At 44.4% G+C, this 16,631-nt stretch overlaps 1 protein-coding gene across 1 annotated transcript in view; it reads left to right on the forward strand.

The window, feature by feature from the left end:
* Positions 1-16,570, forward strand: part of TICRR (TOPBP1 interacting checkpoint and replication regulator) — a 57,303-nt gene extending 40,733 nt beyond the window's left edge. Inside the window, exons 16-22 of the mRNA XM_021098959.1 lie at positions 7,559-7,649; positions 8,582-8,643; positions 9,755-9,889; positions 10,475-10,632; positions 12,256-14,407; positions 14,496-14,621; positions 15,757-16,570. Coding sequence (XP_020954618.1) covers positions 7,559-7,649; positions 8,582-8,643; positions 9,755-9,889; positions 10,475-10,632; positions 12,256-14,407; positions 14,496-14,621; positions 15,757-15,869 — 2,837 coding nt within the window. The 3' untranslated portion in view covers positions 15,870-16,570. The remainder of the gene's footprint in view (positions 1-7,558; positions 7,650-8,581; positions 8,644-9,754; positions 9,890-10,474; positions 10,633-12,255; positions 14,408-14,495; positions 14,622-15,756) is intronic.

Genomic DNA, 16,631 nt, shown 5'->3' on the forward strand with positions numbered 1-16,631 from the left:
GCCACAGTGGCAACCCAAGCCACTGCAGTGACAATGCTGGATCTTTAACTCACTGCAACACAAGAGAACTCCAATACATAAAATATTTTTAATTTTGATGATACCCAGTTTATTTTGTTGTTGCTTATGCCTTTCTTGTCATATCTAAAAATCCATCAGTCAGAGTTCCCATTCGTGGAGCAGTGGTTAACGAATCCGACTAGGAACCATGAGGTTGTGGGTTTGATCCCTGGCCTTACTCAGTGGGTTAAGGATCCAGCATTGCCGTGAGCTGTGGTGTAGGTCGCAGGACGGCTCAGATCCTGTGTGGCTGTGGCTCTGGTGTAGGCCGGTGGCTGCAGCTCCGATTAGACCTCTAGCCTGGGAACCTCCACATGCTGTGGGAGCAGCCCTAGAAAAGGCAAAAAGACAAAAAATAATAATAATAATAAATTTTAAAAATCCATTACTCAATCCAGGTTTTATAGTTAACACTCTTACATTTAGATCTTTGTTCTTTTTGAGTTAATTTTTGTATATTGTGTAAGATGAGTACAATGTCATTCTTTTGCTTGTGGCTGTCTGGCTGTGCCAGTCCTATGTGTTGAAAAGACTGTTCTTTCCTCATTGAATTGTCTTAGCATCCTGCCTGGTCAGGTCAATTGACTATATATGTTAGGGTGTTAATTCTCTTTTAAATGTTTGGTAGAATTCAGCCATTTAATCTTATTTTGGGGAAGTTTTTTGTGATAGCTAATTTCATCCTTTTACTTATTATAGGTTTATTCAGACTTCGTATTTCTTCTTGAGTCTCTTTTCAGTAATTTATGTCTTTCTAGAAATTTGTTCATTTCATCTAGGTTTTCTTTTTTTTTTTTTTTTAACTTTTATTTATTTACTTTTTATGGCTGTACCTATGGCACATGGAATTTTCCGGGCTAGGGATTGAATTGGAGCCACAACCGTAAGCTTAAAATATAGCCATGGCAACACCAGATCCAAAGCACACCTGTGACCTATACCAAAGCTGTGGCAATGCCAGGTCCTTAACCCACTGAGCAAGGCCAGGGATCAAACTCACATCCTTATGGACACTTGGATTCTTCACCCACTGTGAACCACAGTGGAAACTCCTCATTATGACAGTTTTCTAATTTGTTGTCATACAGTTTTTCATAGTATTCCCTTATAGTCAGTCCTTTTTATTTCTGTCAGATTGGTAGTTTTACTCCATCTTTCATAGTTGTTTGTTCTTTTTACTTGGTCAGTCTATCTAAACGTTCATCAATTTAAAGATCTTTTCAAAGGACCAGCTTTTAGTTGTGTTGAATTTTCTATTTTTCTATTCTTGATTTCATTTACTTCCTATGTAATCTTTATTATTTGCTTCCCTGTACTTCCTTTGGTGTTAGTTTGGTCTTTTTCAGTTATTTAAGGTTAAGGTTTTACTGATTTTTTAAAATTACAGGCTTCTTTTTTAATACAAGTATTTATAGGTACAAATTCCCCTCTAAGCACTGCTTCAGCTGCATCCTGTTAAGTTTTGGTATATTGTGTTTTCAGTTTCATTATCTCAAAATATTAGCTAATTTGCCTTGTGATTTCTTCTCTGACCCATTGGCTTTTTAGGAGTGCGTAAATTTTCCCATATTTGTGAGTTTCCCAAAATTCCTTTTGTAATCTCATTCCAATCTCATTGTAATTGGAGGACATATTTGTATGATTTCAGTTTTAAATTTTTTCTTAAATTTTTTATTTTTTTAATTACTTAATGAATTTTATTACATTTATAGGTGTACAACAATCATCACAACCCAGTTTTATAGCATTTCCATCCCAAACCCCCAAGCTGTCTCCTTTGGAAACCATAAGTTTTTCAAAGTCTGTGGCTCAGTATCTGTTCTGCAAAGAAGTTCATTGTGTCCTTTTCCTAGATTCCTCATGTCAGTGAAAGCATTTGATGTTGGTGTCTCATTGTCTGACTGCCTTCACTTAGCATGATAATTTCTAGGTCCATCCATGTTGCAAAAAATGCCATTATTTCTTTCCTTTTAATGGCTGAGTAATATTCCATTCTGTATATGTACCACATCTTCTGGATCCACTCCTCTGTCAATGGACATTTAGGTTGTTCTTCGTTATTGCACATAGTGCTGCAGTGAAGATCGGAGTACATGTGTCTTTTCGAGTCATGGTTTTCTCTGAATAGATGCCCAGGAGTGGGATTGTTGGATCAAATGGTAGTTCTATTTGTAGTTTTCTGAGGCATCTCCATACTGTTTTCCACAGTGGTTGCACCAATTTACAATTCCACCAACAGTGTACTAGGGTTCCTTTTTCTCCACACCCTCTGCAGCACTTATTGTTTGTAGACTTTTTGATGACAGCCATTCTGGCTGGTGGAAGATGGTACCTCATAGTGGTTTGGATTTGCATTTCTTTAATAATTAGTGATGTTGAACATCTTTTCATGTGTTTTTTGGCCATTTGTATGTCTTTGGAGAATTGTCTGTTTAGATCTTCTGCCCATTTTTTGATGGGGCAATTTTTCGAGGCTTGTTTTATTGTCCTAACATTTGACGTGTTCTGGCAAATGTTTTGTGTGTGCTTGAGAAGAAGGTGGATTTAGCTCTTGGGTAGAATGTCCTATATATCTCTGTTACGTCTGGTTGGTTTATGGTGTTGCTCAATCTTCTGTTTCCTTGTTGATCTTCTGTGTAATTGTTCTATTACTGAAAGCAGGATATTATTGAAGTCTCCAAATAATATTGTTGATGTACCTATTTTTTTCCTTCATTTCTGTCTTTTTTTTTTTTTTTTTTTTTTTTTTTCATATAGTTTGAGTTTCCTACTGTTAGGTGTGTATATGTCTACTTAATGTATTGAACTTTTTTCATCTTTATTATAAATTTTTAGAACCTTTTTTATATTTAAAGTATTTAAACTTTTTTTTATAACTTATTGTAATGTACTTTTCTCTTTTGTGCCGTTTTTTGGCCTAAAATCTATTTTGTTTGACAATACTATAACCATGCCTGCTCTCTTTTGTATAAAATATTTTTCCTTATCCTTCTACTTTCCAACCTCTTTGTGTCTTTATATCTAAAGTGAGCTTATAGACAGCATATAGTTGGATAATGTTTTTAAAGATCCATTCTGCTAATTTCTGCCTTTTAATTGAAGCACTTGATCCAGTTACATTTAATGTAATTTAATGTAATTATTGATAGGGAAGGATTTCTGCCACTTTCTACTTATTTTCCATGTATCTTATATCTCTTTTGTTCTTCCATTTTCCATTACTGCCTTTTTTGTATTTAGCTGATTTTTTTTTTGTAGTGTAGTGTACCATTTTAATTCTCTTCATCTTGTCTTTTCTGTATATTTTCTAATTATTTTCTTAGTGTTTACCTTGGAGATTACAGTTAATATCTTAAACTTATCTTATTGAATAATACCAGCTTAGTTTCAGTAGTATACACTCTGTTCCTATATATTTCCATCATATTTAGTAAGTTTACCACCATTATTTCTTCGAATTTTTTCCTACCCTTTTTTCTTCCTTGCTCTTATTCTCAGACTCCCAGTATTTGTATATTATTATGCTTAATGGTATTCCACAGTCCTTTGGGCTGTGTTCATTTTTTTTCATCCTTTTTTCTTTCTGCTCAGATGGATAATTTTGATTATCTTATCTTGATGTTTATTGATTCTTCTGTTTTGCTCAAATCTGATGTTGAACCCCTCTAATGAATTTTTCATTTATTGTTGTATTTTTCAGCTCTAAAATTTCTATTTGCCTCTGTTTTAGAACTTCTATTACTTTATTAATAGTCTCATTTTGTTTATGCCTTGTTTCCCCCCTTCTTTTAGTTCTTTATTTTTTTTCCTTGAGCTCTTTGAACATATTTAGAATATTTGATTTAACATCTTTGACCAGTGATTCCAGTGTCTGGGCCTTCTCAAAGGTGTTTTTTGTAAAATTCTTCCTTTTTTTTCTTAGGCATATTTTCCTGTTTCTTTATCTGCTTTGTAATTCTTTATTGAGAATATAGGTAATTTGAATATTATAGTTTGTTAGCCCTGGAGTTTAGATTCTCCTGCTCCTGAGGGATTGCTCATCTTTGCTTATTGAGGGCTGTCCACTTGCACCTTTTCCAACTGTTTTTACAAAGCGTGTATTCCTGGAGTTCCTGTTGTGGCACAGCGGAAATGAATCTGACTAGTATCCATGAGGATGCATGTTCGATCCCTGGCCTCGCTCAGTGGGTTAAGGATCTGGGGTTGCCCTGAGCAGTGTAGTCTCAGGTGTGGCTCGGATCTGGCATTGTTGTGGCTGTAGTGTAGGCCAGCAGCTGCAGCTCCAATTTGACCCTTAGACCAAGAACTCCTACATGCCGTGGGTACGGCCCTAAAAAGCAAACAAAAAACTTGTGTGGTCACTGGAGTTTCTGTTCTTTTATCTCTATGGCTAGCCAAGGACCTGACAGATATTTCCTTAAATGTCTGGCTCTAGAAAGGGAAAAACAAGAAGGTTTTCCTGTCGCTTCAAATCTTCTAATAGCTGCAGTGGGAAATGCTTCTACAGCCTGAGAGACCAGAAACAAAGACAGATGTCTGCACCAGCCTCCAGGGCTCCACTCTCCAGGGCACACTGACTGAACTGTGTAACCCCAAATTTGGAAGACGGGGTCCTCACTGTCTGCCCTGCCACCAGCCAACTGCTCCTAGAATATGGGCCGCTGTCCCCACAGCTGCCGTGTAGCTGAGGAAAGGAGGCTGGTAGCTGGTTCCTGTGTGTTATTCTGATCAAGTACTTCCCTGGTTGTCAAAAGTGTCTGGTCAGATTCCAGAGTTCTAAAACAGCTTATTCTGGTTATTTTTTCCTAGTTTACTAGTCATTTTGGAGGAGGGACCAAACCCTAGAGAGCTTCCTACCTCACTGTTTTGTGTGATGTCACTTTCCCTGAGGATTACAGTTAATATTTTATAATTTATCTAGTTGAGGTTAATACCAGCTTAGTTTTAGGAGTATACAAAAACTTTGCTCTTATGTAGCTAGCCCTATTTCCTACCCCCATCTTTGTGCTATATTGTCATACATCTTACATCTTTATACACTGTATGCCCATCAACACAGATTTATAATCATTTATAATCTTATATTTTAACTCAAAGGAGGAAAGAGTTACAAACAAAAATAATTTTATTCCATTTCTGCCTTTCTTTGTACCTTTACCACTGCTCTTTAATTCTTCATGTGGGTTCATGTTACTCTCTAGGGCCCTCTCATTTCAGCCTGAAGGACTCCTGGTAGTAATACTTGTAGGGCTGGTCTGCTCGTGTCAGATTTTCTCAGTGTTGTTTGGGGGTATTTTTTGGCAGGGTTGGGGGAAGGTGCTGATTTCTCCTTCGTGTTTGGAAGAATAGTGTTAACAGGATGTAGAATTCTTGATTGAGTCCTTTTCTTTCAGCCCTTTCCTTTGATCACACTGCCTTTTTGTCATCCTGTGTTTTTGATGAGAAATCATCTGTTAATTTTATTGAGAATTCCTTGTACATGACAGATCTCTTCTAATTTCTTGATTCTGTTAAGATTCTCTTCCCCTTTGGCTTCTGACAGTTTGATTATGATTTGTCTGGTGTGGATCTCTGACTTTATTGAGCTTCCAGGAAATGTAATGCCTTTCATCAGACATGGGAAGTTTTCAGCCAGTATTTCTTCAAATGTTTTTTCTGCTTCTTTATCTCCTCTTCTTCTGGAACTCCCACTGTGTCTATGTTGTGTTTGATTGTGTCCTACAGGTATATGAGACTGTTGACTTTTTTTTATTCTTTTTTCTTTTTGTCCCTCAGACTAGATAATTTCAATTACTTGTCTTCAGATTTGTTGATTCTCCCTTCTGGCACCTCATATCAACTACTGGGCCCCTCTAATGAATTTTTCTTTTTAGATAATGTAATTTTCATCTTTACAATTTCTGTTTGGTTCTTTGTTAACGATTTCTGTCTCTGGCAAGTCATGAAGCTCATACTTTCCTTTAGTTCCTTTAGTTCTTTAGATAGGATTTCTTGTAAGTTCTCTGAACATATTTCAGAAAGCTAGTTTAAAGTTTTAGGCTAATAAATCCAATATCTGGACTTTCTTAGGTTGGTTTTACTGAATGATTTTCCCCCTCTTGTGCATGAGCTATACTTTCTTGTTTCTTGACTCATTTTTTTTGTTGACAACTAGGCATTTTAAATAATACATTGAGTCAACTCCGACATCAGACCTGGGCAGGGTTGTTTTTACTGTTACTGCTTTTGTTTACTTTCCTGACCTCATTCTTTCAAGTTTGTATTCTGTCATATACAGCTGCTGAAGTCTCTGCTTAGTTAGCTGAATGGGCAGCTAAGGGCTGGACAGAGATTTCCTTACATGCCTGGAAATAGTAAGTTTCCTAGCCTTTGCTGAGGGGCGCTATGTGTGCAGTGGCTCATGTCTTTAGTACTCAGTCAGGCATTTTACAACTCTGCATTCTGTTTTCCAGAGCTTCAAGGTCAGCCAAAGGTAACAGCTGAGGGCCTTCTTGGTCCATCCTGGGCGTGCACACACATGGACTGCACGTGGACTTTTAGGTTCCCAAGAACGTGTCAGCAGTTAACAGTGTCCCCTTTAGACATCTCATTTTCTAGTTTTCCAGTCTACACTTTGATTAGCCCCAAGTGGTTTCCCCAAGTGTTATCACCACCTCCAGCAGCTGTGATGTTTATAGTTGCTGCTGATTGTTTTCAGTAGTAAATGCTCCCTGGGAAAAGGTTGTTTGCACCAGATGAATTCTGAGGTAGGTCAAATAGAGACAGGTCTTATGAGTGGGATTTTCCAGGGAGCCGCCAGACAGGCCCGCTGTGACAGTTATCTGGGAGTGGGGTTTTGGAGGAGCTTGGATCCCATTCTCCAGAAGCTCCTGGGCTATTGGTTTCACTGTGATTGTGGGCTATTGAATCTCAAGGTCTGGGGCAAGTTCCACAAAGCTTGCTATTCTTAGTGAGATTCAGCTGTTTTTGTTGAATAAACTACTCCCTGGATTGTTGCAGATTTCCAGAGTTCTGGAAATAATGATTTTGACCATTTTTGCCACTGTGCTCATTCCTGTTATGAAAGAGTTTTTTCAAAGGTCTTTATTCCTCATTCCCACTGACATCACTCCTCTTTCTAGTCATTTTTATCTCCCTTAAAACCAGTCCTCCCATTAGTAGTCTGTCTAATTGAAAAAAATGTATGACAGCTAGATTTATCTTTAAATATATTAACATTCCATGGCATATCAGCATTTTCACATGCTTAAGAACTACCAACTAGGTGGACAGATGTGTTAACACTAATGAGTGAGCACTTTTAATAATACTTTACATTGGCTTACTTATTATTAAACTCTAATAGTGCTGCTACTAAAATGTTCTATCATGTTAAATTAGACCATGGTCCACAAGACCATTAAGAGCCACTCCAGCTAAGTTAGAAGCTATATTTAAGTTCAAGCTGTTCCCTCTGCCTGGCTGCTCCTTGATAAAATTCGCACTGTTTTCATTTTAGGTTTTCACAAGCTGCTGACTAAGAGTGTGGCTGAGACTCCAGTACATAAGCAAATCTCCAGAAGGCTACTTCATAGACAGATCAAGGGCAGGTGAGGGACATCCTTGTCTAACTTCTTCATACACCTACGCAGCCCTCCTAATCTCGTGGGTCACTGTTTACCTTCTCATGCCCTTCGTGACTTAAGTCTTTGTGATTGGCCTCTGTTACTTGGCATATATCAATAGTTCATTCTGTTTTATTGCTGAATAGTATTCCGTTGAGCGGCTATTCCACAATTTGTGTTGACATGGGTAGGGAGGGAGGCTCACTGCCTGGGAAGGCTGGAGGCTTGGGGTCCCAGCTTAGCCTGTTCAGACGGGGGTGTGGTGGGGCCACAGTTCTCCTGGTAGTTGGTTGGAGTAGGGCAGCTCTTGTCTGAAAGTCTGTCTTGCTTGGCTGCCCCTTTTCCTGGTTCTTTGGCTAGAGAGAGCTAGCTTTCCTTAGGGCAGTTTCCGTTTGCACTTCTTGGTGTATCAGAGAGCTGTTAGCTTCTCAAGCCCCCAATCCAGGATCTATGAAGCAAAAAGGAAACCCCGGGAGCTTGCCGCTCTCTCCTCAAGTCCTGAGGTCCCCGCCTCTTCTCTCCACTTCTGAGAGTCTTACACTTGGCTTTACATGTAACATGCGGGGTTCTTAGCTGTATGTAACCATGTGGATGAGAAGTGCATCTGCTCCTTCTTGTCCAGGCTTCATCTGGACATTGTGTGTGGATTTTACACACTTGTGCAGTTTATGTGCAGGGTCAATTGCAAGAAGTGAACTCGTGGGTCAGAAGATGTACATGTTTTTAATTTTGATGTTGTAAAACTGCTTTCCAAAAAAAACTGTTGTAACCATTTCACTCTTGACAGTAGTGTATGAGGGCTTGCCAATGTGGTGTCATCAAGACCTCCTGTGGTCCTGTGAGGTGAGAGGCTGTATCTCTGTAACGTGTTAATTATGACTGATACTGAATAGTCCTTGTGCTTGTTGTTCCTCCAGATCCTCTGATCCCGGTCCTGATATTGACGTTGTTGAAGAGTCTCCGGAAAAAGGAGAAGATGGTATTATCTAGTTTTGTTTTTGGGGAGGGGGGGGTTCTATTTTTGTGTGTTTTATCTACTTTCTGTGAAAGCCTTTTTTTTTTTTCTTTCTTTTTTTGTCTTTTTAGAGCCTGCACCCACAGCACATGGAAGTTCTCAGGCTAGGGGTTGAATCAGAGCTATAGCTGCCAGCCTATATCACAGCCACAGCAACACTGGATCCGAGCCACGTCTGTAACCTACACCACAGCTCATGGCAACGCCGGATCCTTACCCCACTGAGCAAGACCAGGGATCGAACCTGTGTCCTCATGGATACTCATCAGATTTGTTAATCATTGAGCCATGACGAGAACTCCTGTGAAAGCCTTTCTGTACTTGTGGTGTCACTCAGCATATCCTAAGATATTTTACAGACATGACGGCTCTGGGCCCACAGTATACGTCAGTACATGTTTACTGGTAAATGGTCTTTTACACAGAATGTACTGAGAGTTTCTGAGAAGTATTTTTACAAAATATAAATGAGATTCAGAGCAAAAGCTCAACTATGTTAATATAAAGTACTGTAGCTTATTTTTAAACATGATGAATGAGGGGGTTTCCAAACACTAACTCCTTTTTTTTAAATCAAGTAGTTAATGTTTAGTGTAGAAAAATCAGAAAATTTAGAGAAGCCAAAATCTTAATTATCAGTAAATAATCCTGTAAATTAGAAATACTCCGTTAACATTTAGCTTTAATATTACTCTTACAGGGTTTGTTTCTATACAAATATATGTATAAATATGAAAACCATGATTTTTAAATTTTTAGCAAAAGTCACGCTATACTTTACAAACCTTTTTTTTAGTCTATACCACACTTAAAGGTGGCAGTTATGAGACATCTGTAGGTTAATACAGTCTAGGCGTCGTTTTTGGGTTTTTTGTGTTTTTTTCACTTTGTTGGGACCACGTATCTTATCCATATTGGCTTTGTCACAACACTTCAGAGATCTCAAAGCCAGTACCTTGTCAAATATCCATCTTATACATGATGTTACGTAAATCTTATCCATTTCATACATGGGAAAATGTCATGTGTGTTTTGCATTTCTTACTGGTTACTAACTACGATTCTGGTTTTATAGAAGTAAGTTTGAGACGAAGTCCTCGAATCAAGCAACTGTCATTCGGCAGAACAAATTCTGGTTCCTTCTACTCTGTGTCTCAGCCAAAGTCTCGAAGTATACAAAGAGTTCACTCCTTCCAGCAAGTCAAGTCAGGTAACATTCTTTCCTCCCTGTCTTCGGGGGTCCACACGAACTTGGTGGGAGGTATTCTTGGGAAAAGAAGTATGAAATCTGACATTTTCTTACTTGACACTGGGGGGAGTAGACTAGATATAAATATTTGAGGTTCAAGGTGATGGACCAGATGAACAGTCCATGGCCACCGTCATCAGTCATCTCCTTGGATTCATTTGCACAGCAGGTTGTCCACACTGTCCTTGGGGAAATTACCTGTAATTTCCACCCTATGTTCAGATCCTACCAAAAGATATCCCCAGGTGGAAGGTGCTGTCTGTATGTCCTTCTTTTATCCATCATTAGCTTGGATCATCAGATGTGTCTTTTTATATTTGTCTTTGTAAATTAAACTATTTCAGTTGCCTACATCTCCTAACATAGAGACTGTGCTTAATATGCAGTCTTAAAATTCAGGAAGGCACATCATTGCCACTGCTGTCAATTAGGTGGCTCTCAAAAAAGATGAGGTGTCCTCTCTTTTGTATGGACTGGCTGTTTATGAGTCTTGGGGGAGGAGGAGTTGAGAAAGAATTCAATATTGCCACTGTTTTTGACTTGCAGACCAAAGAGAAAATTCTCCAATCCAAAGTATTCGGTCTCCCAAGAGGCTTCTTTTTGGGGCAGTGTCTGAGATGATCAGTCCCTCAGAGAAGGGTTCAGCTCGAATTAAAAGGCCTTCAGGAAACACAATGGATTCTGCAATGCTTACAGCTTATCAGGTATAAAATCACTATGATGTTTACAATAGTCTGAGGAACACAGAGACATGGACGAGGAAATCCCCTGAGTCCATCAGGGAAGAGAAAATAATCATAGAGATGAGAGTTGGTTGGGGTTGACCCAAAGGAATGATTTGGGGGGGGGGGGGACTTAGGGTAGCAGCTCGGGGGTTGGGGACAGAAAGGGCTCATCTACCATTTACACTGGGCACCACGTATGCCCCTTCCTGCGATGGTCAGTGTCATTCATCTGGTCTGTTAGATTGCCCACTGGATCCAGTTAGAAACCTGGGAGTCCCTGGATGTCTCCCTCTCTTCAGGCTTGCTTGCCTAATCAGTCCTGCCCGTCTTATTGACAGACTATCTCATACCCATTCCCTCTTCTCCATCCCTGCAGTTCCTGCCCAGAACACTTCCGCAGCCTTTTCCCTCTCACACCCATCCTGCCCCAGTGGTTAGAGTGACCTTTGTGACCCCATCAGATGCTCCTCTGACCACATGACTTTGCTTGAAGCTCCACAGACGCTTCATCTCTTAGAAAAAAGTTTTCCTGAAATGGAACCCTGCGCTCAAAAGTAATCATCTTTGTTTGGAAACCCACAAAACTGCCTAGAGGAGGGGGAGGACCTGGAGGGAGCAGTGGGGAAGAGTTTGAAAACCAGAGATCTACAGGACCATGTTCGTCTCCTCCCTGGTCTGCCCCCTGCTGGCCTGGCTGGCCTGGGTCCTCACGCCTGCTTCACACTCCACCTTCCCAGCAGCCTAGGACATAAACAGCTGCTGCTTTTGACCTGTGTGCCTCTGTGTGTTTTCTGTGGCTAAGTTCTCCCCGACATGCCTATCTTTTGTCCCCATTCTTTAAGACATGGCCTGCTATTCCTGTTCCCTCTCCTGCTCGCCAGGTTAGACAGCCAGCCCTGCTTGTGCTCCCCCTGTCACTGCATGGGCCACTGTATTATCTATCTGGGCCTCACATGAAATGATCAAATAAGATTAAACAATAGGTGTCTGACCTCCTCACCCGCTGGAGTATTTAACTGCATTTTTGTTGAGAAGGAAGGGAAGTTTTTGGTTGGGGAGTGTCCTTTCTGAGATGTTAAATTTGTTGCTGTGCCTCATATGTCCATGGCCTGCTATGCCCGTGGATTCCATGTTCCCTCTCACCTCCTGCACATGGCAGGTACTTGAGAGCACGCGTTGAATGCCAGCGAACAGCATGTGATGTGGCTCCTAGAGGCTGCTTTAGGCTGAGATCAGAAATAGTTCCCAGTGAAGAGCAGAGATTACTAAACACTCTTTAGAGAATATGGGTTACAGAGTTCCCGTCAAGGCACAGCAGAAACGAATCTGACTAGGAACCATGAGGTTGTGGGTTCGATCCCTGGCCTCGCTCAGTGGGTTAAGGATCTGGTGTTTCCCTGAGCTGTGGTATAGGTTGAAGACACAGCTTGGATCGGATGTTGCTGTGGCTGTGGCGTAGGCCGGCAGCTGTAGCTCCCGATTGGATCCCCTAGCATGGGAATCTCCATATGCTGCAGGTGAGGCCCTAAATAAAAAGCAAAAAAACGAGAGAGAATATGGGTTATGATGTTCAAACACTGAAATATGCAACTATCATTACAGACTCCTGAGAAGAGGTCCTGGAAATGTCCAAGTTCTAAAGCAACGCCAAGAAGATACCCTCATACACCGCAAACTCCACTGCGCACCCCGGAGAGGCTGCAAGGCTCCCCTGCAGAGATGACCCCAGCCAAACAGGTCATATTTAAGGAGTTCTTAAAAGAGGACTCCTCACACAGCTGGGATTCACCATGTCAATCAAAAGTCACTCCTCGGAAAGGACTCTCCCTAGTAGAAGGTGCTTCTCCTCTTAAAACGATACTGAGAACTCCCCAAAGGCCAGGTAGTCAGCCATCTAGATTTTTGCAGAATTCTTCCTGGCCATCTTTGGTGAATTCCAGTCCAGAAAGCACCTCCTGTTCAGCAGCCGTGGTTCCATCAACTGCCCAGACCAGGGGTGAGTGTCTTACTCCCATCAGATACTCTCCTCGAACACCTTCGAGGGCGGCAGCCCTAAGGGTACAAGGAGAAGCCGCCTTCATGGGCACGCCACCGACTCAGAAACACCAACTCCCCTGGGGCTCCGCAGCATCTCAGGCAGAGAAACTGGCACGGCAGAGGAAGAACGAAGCTGTCAAAACCCCAGGCAGACCAGGGGACACAGCTCTGACTTCTCCAAAGAAGCCCCTTACCTCTTCTTTATGTGCTGTTTCCAAGAGCCCTTTTAGGAAATTGCCTGTAGACTCTCCTCCCCCTGGAGAACAGGATTGGCGAGAGGTCCAGAAATCAGCCAGCACAGCCCCATCTCCCTGCTGTCCTCCTTCGACGCCCTCCAAGATCTGGCAGAGAGCCGGGCCCGCCCCCCGGCCTCCGCCTCCCCCTTCTAAGACTGGGACAGGACCTAGAAAGGCCTCTGAAGCTCAAAGCCACTTCCTGGAAGGCCAGCCTCACAGTTCTGCTGCCCTGAGGGCTGCCATGACCGACAGCCCAGCTCCCATCACAGACACGAGAAAGAAGCAGGAGGAAGCCGCCCTCTCCCCTCTACCTTCTCCCGAAAGCCATAGTCACCATGCGGCAGACTTCGGGGATGACTGGTGTGCGTCCCCTCAGCTGCTTACTGCCGGAGACTCGGCCTTTCTCACTCTGCTGGATGAAGCCCAGCACCGCGGCAGTGAAAACTTGAAAAGCAGCGTTGACCCCGTAGAAGAGGGCGAGGCGTCCAGAACGGTGGCTGCAGATGAGAAGCCGTCACCGCCTCACCCTGGCATTCCTCCGCCTTCTCCCTCCTCCGAGCCCAGCTCCCCTGCGACCCCCTCCTATGACCTGCGCTGCACCGCAGGCAGGAGGCAGCACCGGGCTGCCGCCCAGCTAGAGACTCTGCGAGCAGCGTCCTGGCCCTCCGGGGCCTCCCCTGGCCCACAGACCTACGAGGTGGAGCTGGAGATGCAAGCCTCCGGTCTGCCCAAGCTGCGGATTAAAAAGGTGGACCCCGGCTCGCTGTCCGAAGCCGAGACCCTGCGAGGGGAGGAGAGCGCCCTCCCCGGGCTCAGCATACCCAGGCCCAGCAAGTCCTCAGGCAAACCCGAAGCCACCTACCTGTCACCCCCCTGCCTTCGTCCCTCGCATAGCACCCCCGGCAAGAGCAGGGGACAGACCTATATCTGCCAGTCCTGTACTCCCACCCGCTGCCCCTCCAGCACCCCCTCTCCATTTCAGACAGACGGTGTCGTTCCTTGGACACCGTCCCCCAAGCACAGCGGGAAGACCACCCCCGACACGATTAAAGACTGGCCCCGCAGGAAGAGAGCGGTGGACTGCAGCCTCGGCCCATCTGCAGGGAGGGGCGAGGTCAGTGGGGACTTCCCTGGGGGCATGTGGCTGCTGGAGCCAGAGGGGAAGGAGCAAGGCCTTGGACTCAGCATCACCAAGACCCCCATCCTGGGGGACTTTGAGCTCGGAGTGTGTAAGCTGCCAGACCAGTCGCCTCTCAGGGACAGTGTGCCTAAGGCAGAGGAAGCCGCCTCCTGGGGACAGTTTGGGCTGGGGTCCAGGAAGAGATTCCTTTCAGCAGAGGGGGAAGCTGAGGGTCAAGCCAAAAGGGTCTGCGACGAGCAGAAAGGAGACTCAGAAGTCACTAGGAGTGAGGAGACATCTCCAGGCACCAGTGCGCGGCAGCTTCCCTCCTCGGGAGAGGATGACGAGGTGTTTGCTTCAGGTGAGTCTGCCCAGCAGTTCCACGAGGATGCGCCTTTCGGGAAGGCTCGTCTGGGCTGCGGGCTGCGCTGACTGCGCTGTCGCTTCAGGTGCCACCCCGCCTCCCAGCTATGCCGTGAGGAGCTGCCTCTCTGCCAGCAGTCTGCAGGCGCTGACCCACTCTCCGCTGCTATTCCAGACGAAGATGCCCTCCTCTCGGGGGAAAGACGCCAGAGGTAATTTGTTGAAGCTTGAGATGTTACCAGGATCAAACCTCCATCCTTGTGGTGACCCCCGGTGGCTTGGGGCTTGCAGTAGTTGCGTCTTGGAGGAGCTGTGGGACCCACCCAGTGTGGGATGGATGGGTTCATTCCTGCAGTGTGGTGTGTCCTTCCCAGAGAAATCCGCATTAGGACTTCATGGGAGTTCCCATCGTGGTGCAGGGGAAACAAACCCAACTAGAATCCAGGAGGACCTCGGTTCGATCCCTGGCCTCGCTCAGTGGGTTAAGGATACAGCATTGCTGTGAACTGTGGTGTAGGTCACAGACTTGGCTCGGACCCCACGTTGCTGTGGCTGTGGCGTAGGCCGGCAGCTGTAGCTCTGATTCGACTTGTAGCCTGAAAACCTCCATGTGCCTCGGGTTCGGCCCTAAAAAGCAAAACAAAAAAACAAAAAAAAAAACTTTCATGCATTTGAACGTGAACCTCTCAAAATCCTATCAGATGACTTCAGTTTCTTGAAGATGGTGACCAAGGCGGGCACACAGTCACTTACTGCTCATCTGTGGTCACTGCGGCCTGAGGGGAGAGCAGCACGCATGGCGGGTGGTGTGTGGGGAGCCAGCCATTTCCCTGAGGGGGTGATGCCCGTGTCCCTGTACGTGTGCTCTGAGAAAGGACTGGCTACTGTCATCAGCCTTCAGAGTCTAGGAGTCCCCTTGACCCCCCTGGAAAGAGCAGGACTGAGCCTGTTAACTGTTAGGTTTCCTTCTGCTGCTGGGACTGAAGGGGGAGGGCAGCAGTGGGAGGGGGGTATGTATACACAAAAGAAATTGGTTCTCTTCTGTCCAGACCTTGGTCTAAATCACCAAAGAGCAAAACCCCCACAGATTTGAGACAAAAAGAACGCAAAGTATCGAAGTGCATTTTCACAGCTACTTGCTACTGCAGGGCTCAGTGCTGACATTGAGGGTGGAAAGCCTGGTAGAAAAAAGCAGAGGGAAGGTTTCTGCAGGTGACAGAACCTACAAGCAATGCCGGTTTTCATAAGTCCTTTTCACTGGAAGCCTCTGCAGTCCTAGCCCATTTTCTTTTGTTCCAGTCTCAGTGACTTCCTGCATGCTAGCTAATTCTTTTTGCCTTTTTCTAGAAGAGGATGTAGAAGTATTTCCCTCTGCGGCAGAAGACTCTCCCTTCAGCCGAGCACTCTCCAGGAGACGTCCCATCAGCAGAACATATACACGGAAAAAGCTGATTAGCTAATTAGCGTGGGACTGGTTTCGGGATGTAACCACAAACACTACAGAGCTTGTCCAGAGCCACTGCACTCCCTGACAGGACACGTGCTCTGTAAGCAGTTTCCTCTGGACATAGAAGGAATTCTAGACACGTACCAGAAAAGAATTCTTAGCCATATATCCAGAAATTTGGTTCATCTGAGCCAGGGCCCTGCTGGTCCCTTCAGCATATGTAACCCTCAGCTTGCTGCACAGAAACTGGAATAACCAGGGCTTAATGGAACCGAGGAAATGGAAAACATGACGGTGAGGTCAGCCAGGTCCACGAGGTCGTAAAGGGGGGCCGGCCCCGAGCCTCCTGAAACCGTGATCAGCTCTCCCACTCATGGAATCCATCCAGCCTCAAGCCCAGCCCTGACCCACCATGCTTGCCCCACGGTAGGGAGGTGCTATTGCTGGTGGCCACTAGTGAGCTACACTAGGTGTAGTTCAGAGGCCACCTAGGAGTCAAGAACCAGACAAGGATCTGTAAGACCAGGATCCCATTCCAGCCCCAGCCGTGATCATTTGCAAGTCAGACTGCTCTGCTTCACCTGTGAAATAGGAGAGGGACCCCAGGCTGGAGGCAGACTTGGAAGCAGCTTACACAAACGGAACACCGTCACAGGGGCAGAACAAATGTTTTGCCTTCCCTGGGGAACAATACATTTATCTCCAGCTACTGAGCATCTGCTGCATTTCTGTATGACGTTCCAGCCTGAGGTTAACTATGACCATAGACTTGCTC

Source organism: Sus scrofa, chromosome 7 (assembly GCF_000003025.6).
Source record: "Sus scrofa isolate TJ Tabasco breed Duroc chromosome 7, Sscrofa11.1, whole genome shotgun sequence".
NCBI classification, from domain to species: Eukaryota; Metazoa; Chordata; class Mammalia; order Artiodactyla; family Suidae; genus Sus; species Sus scrofa.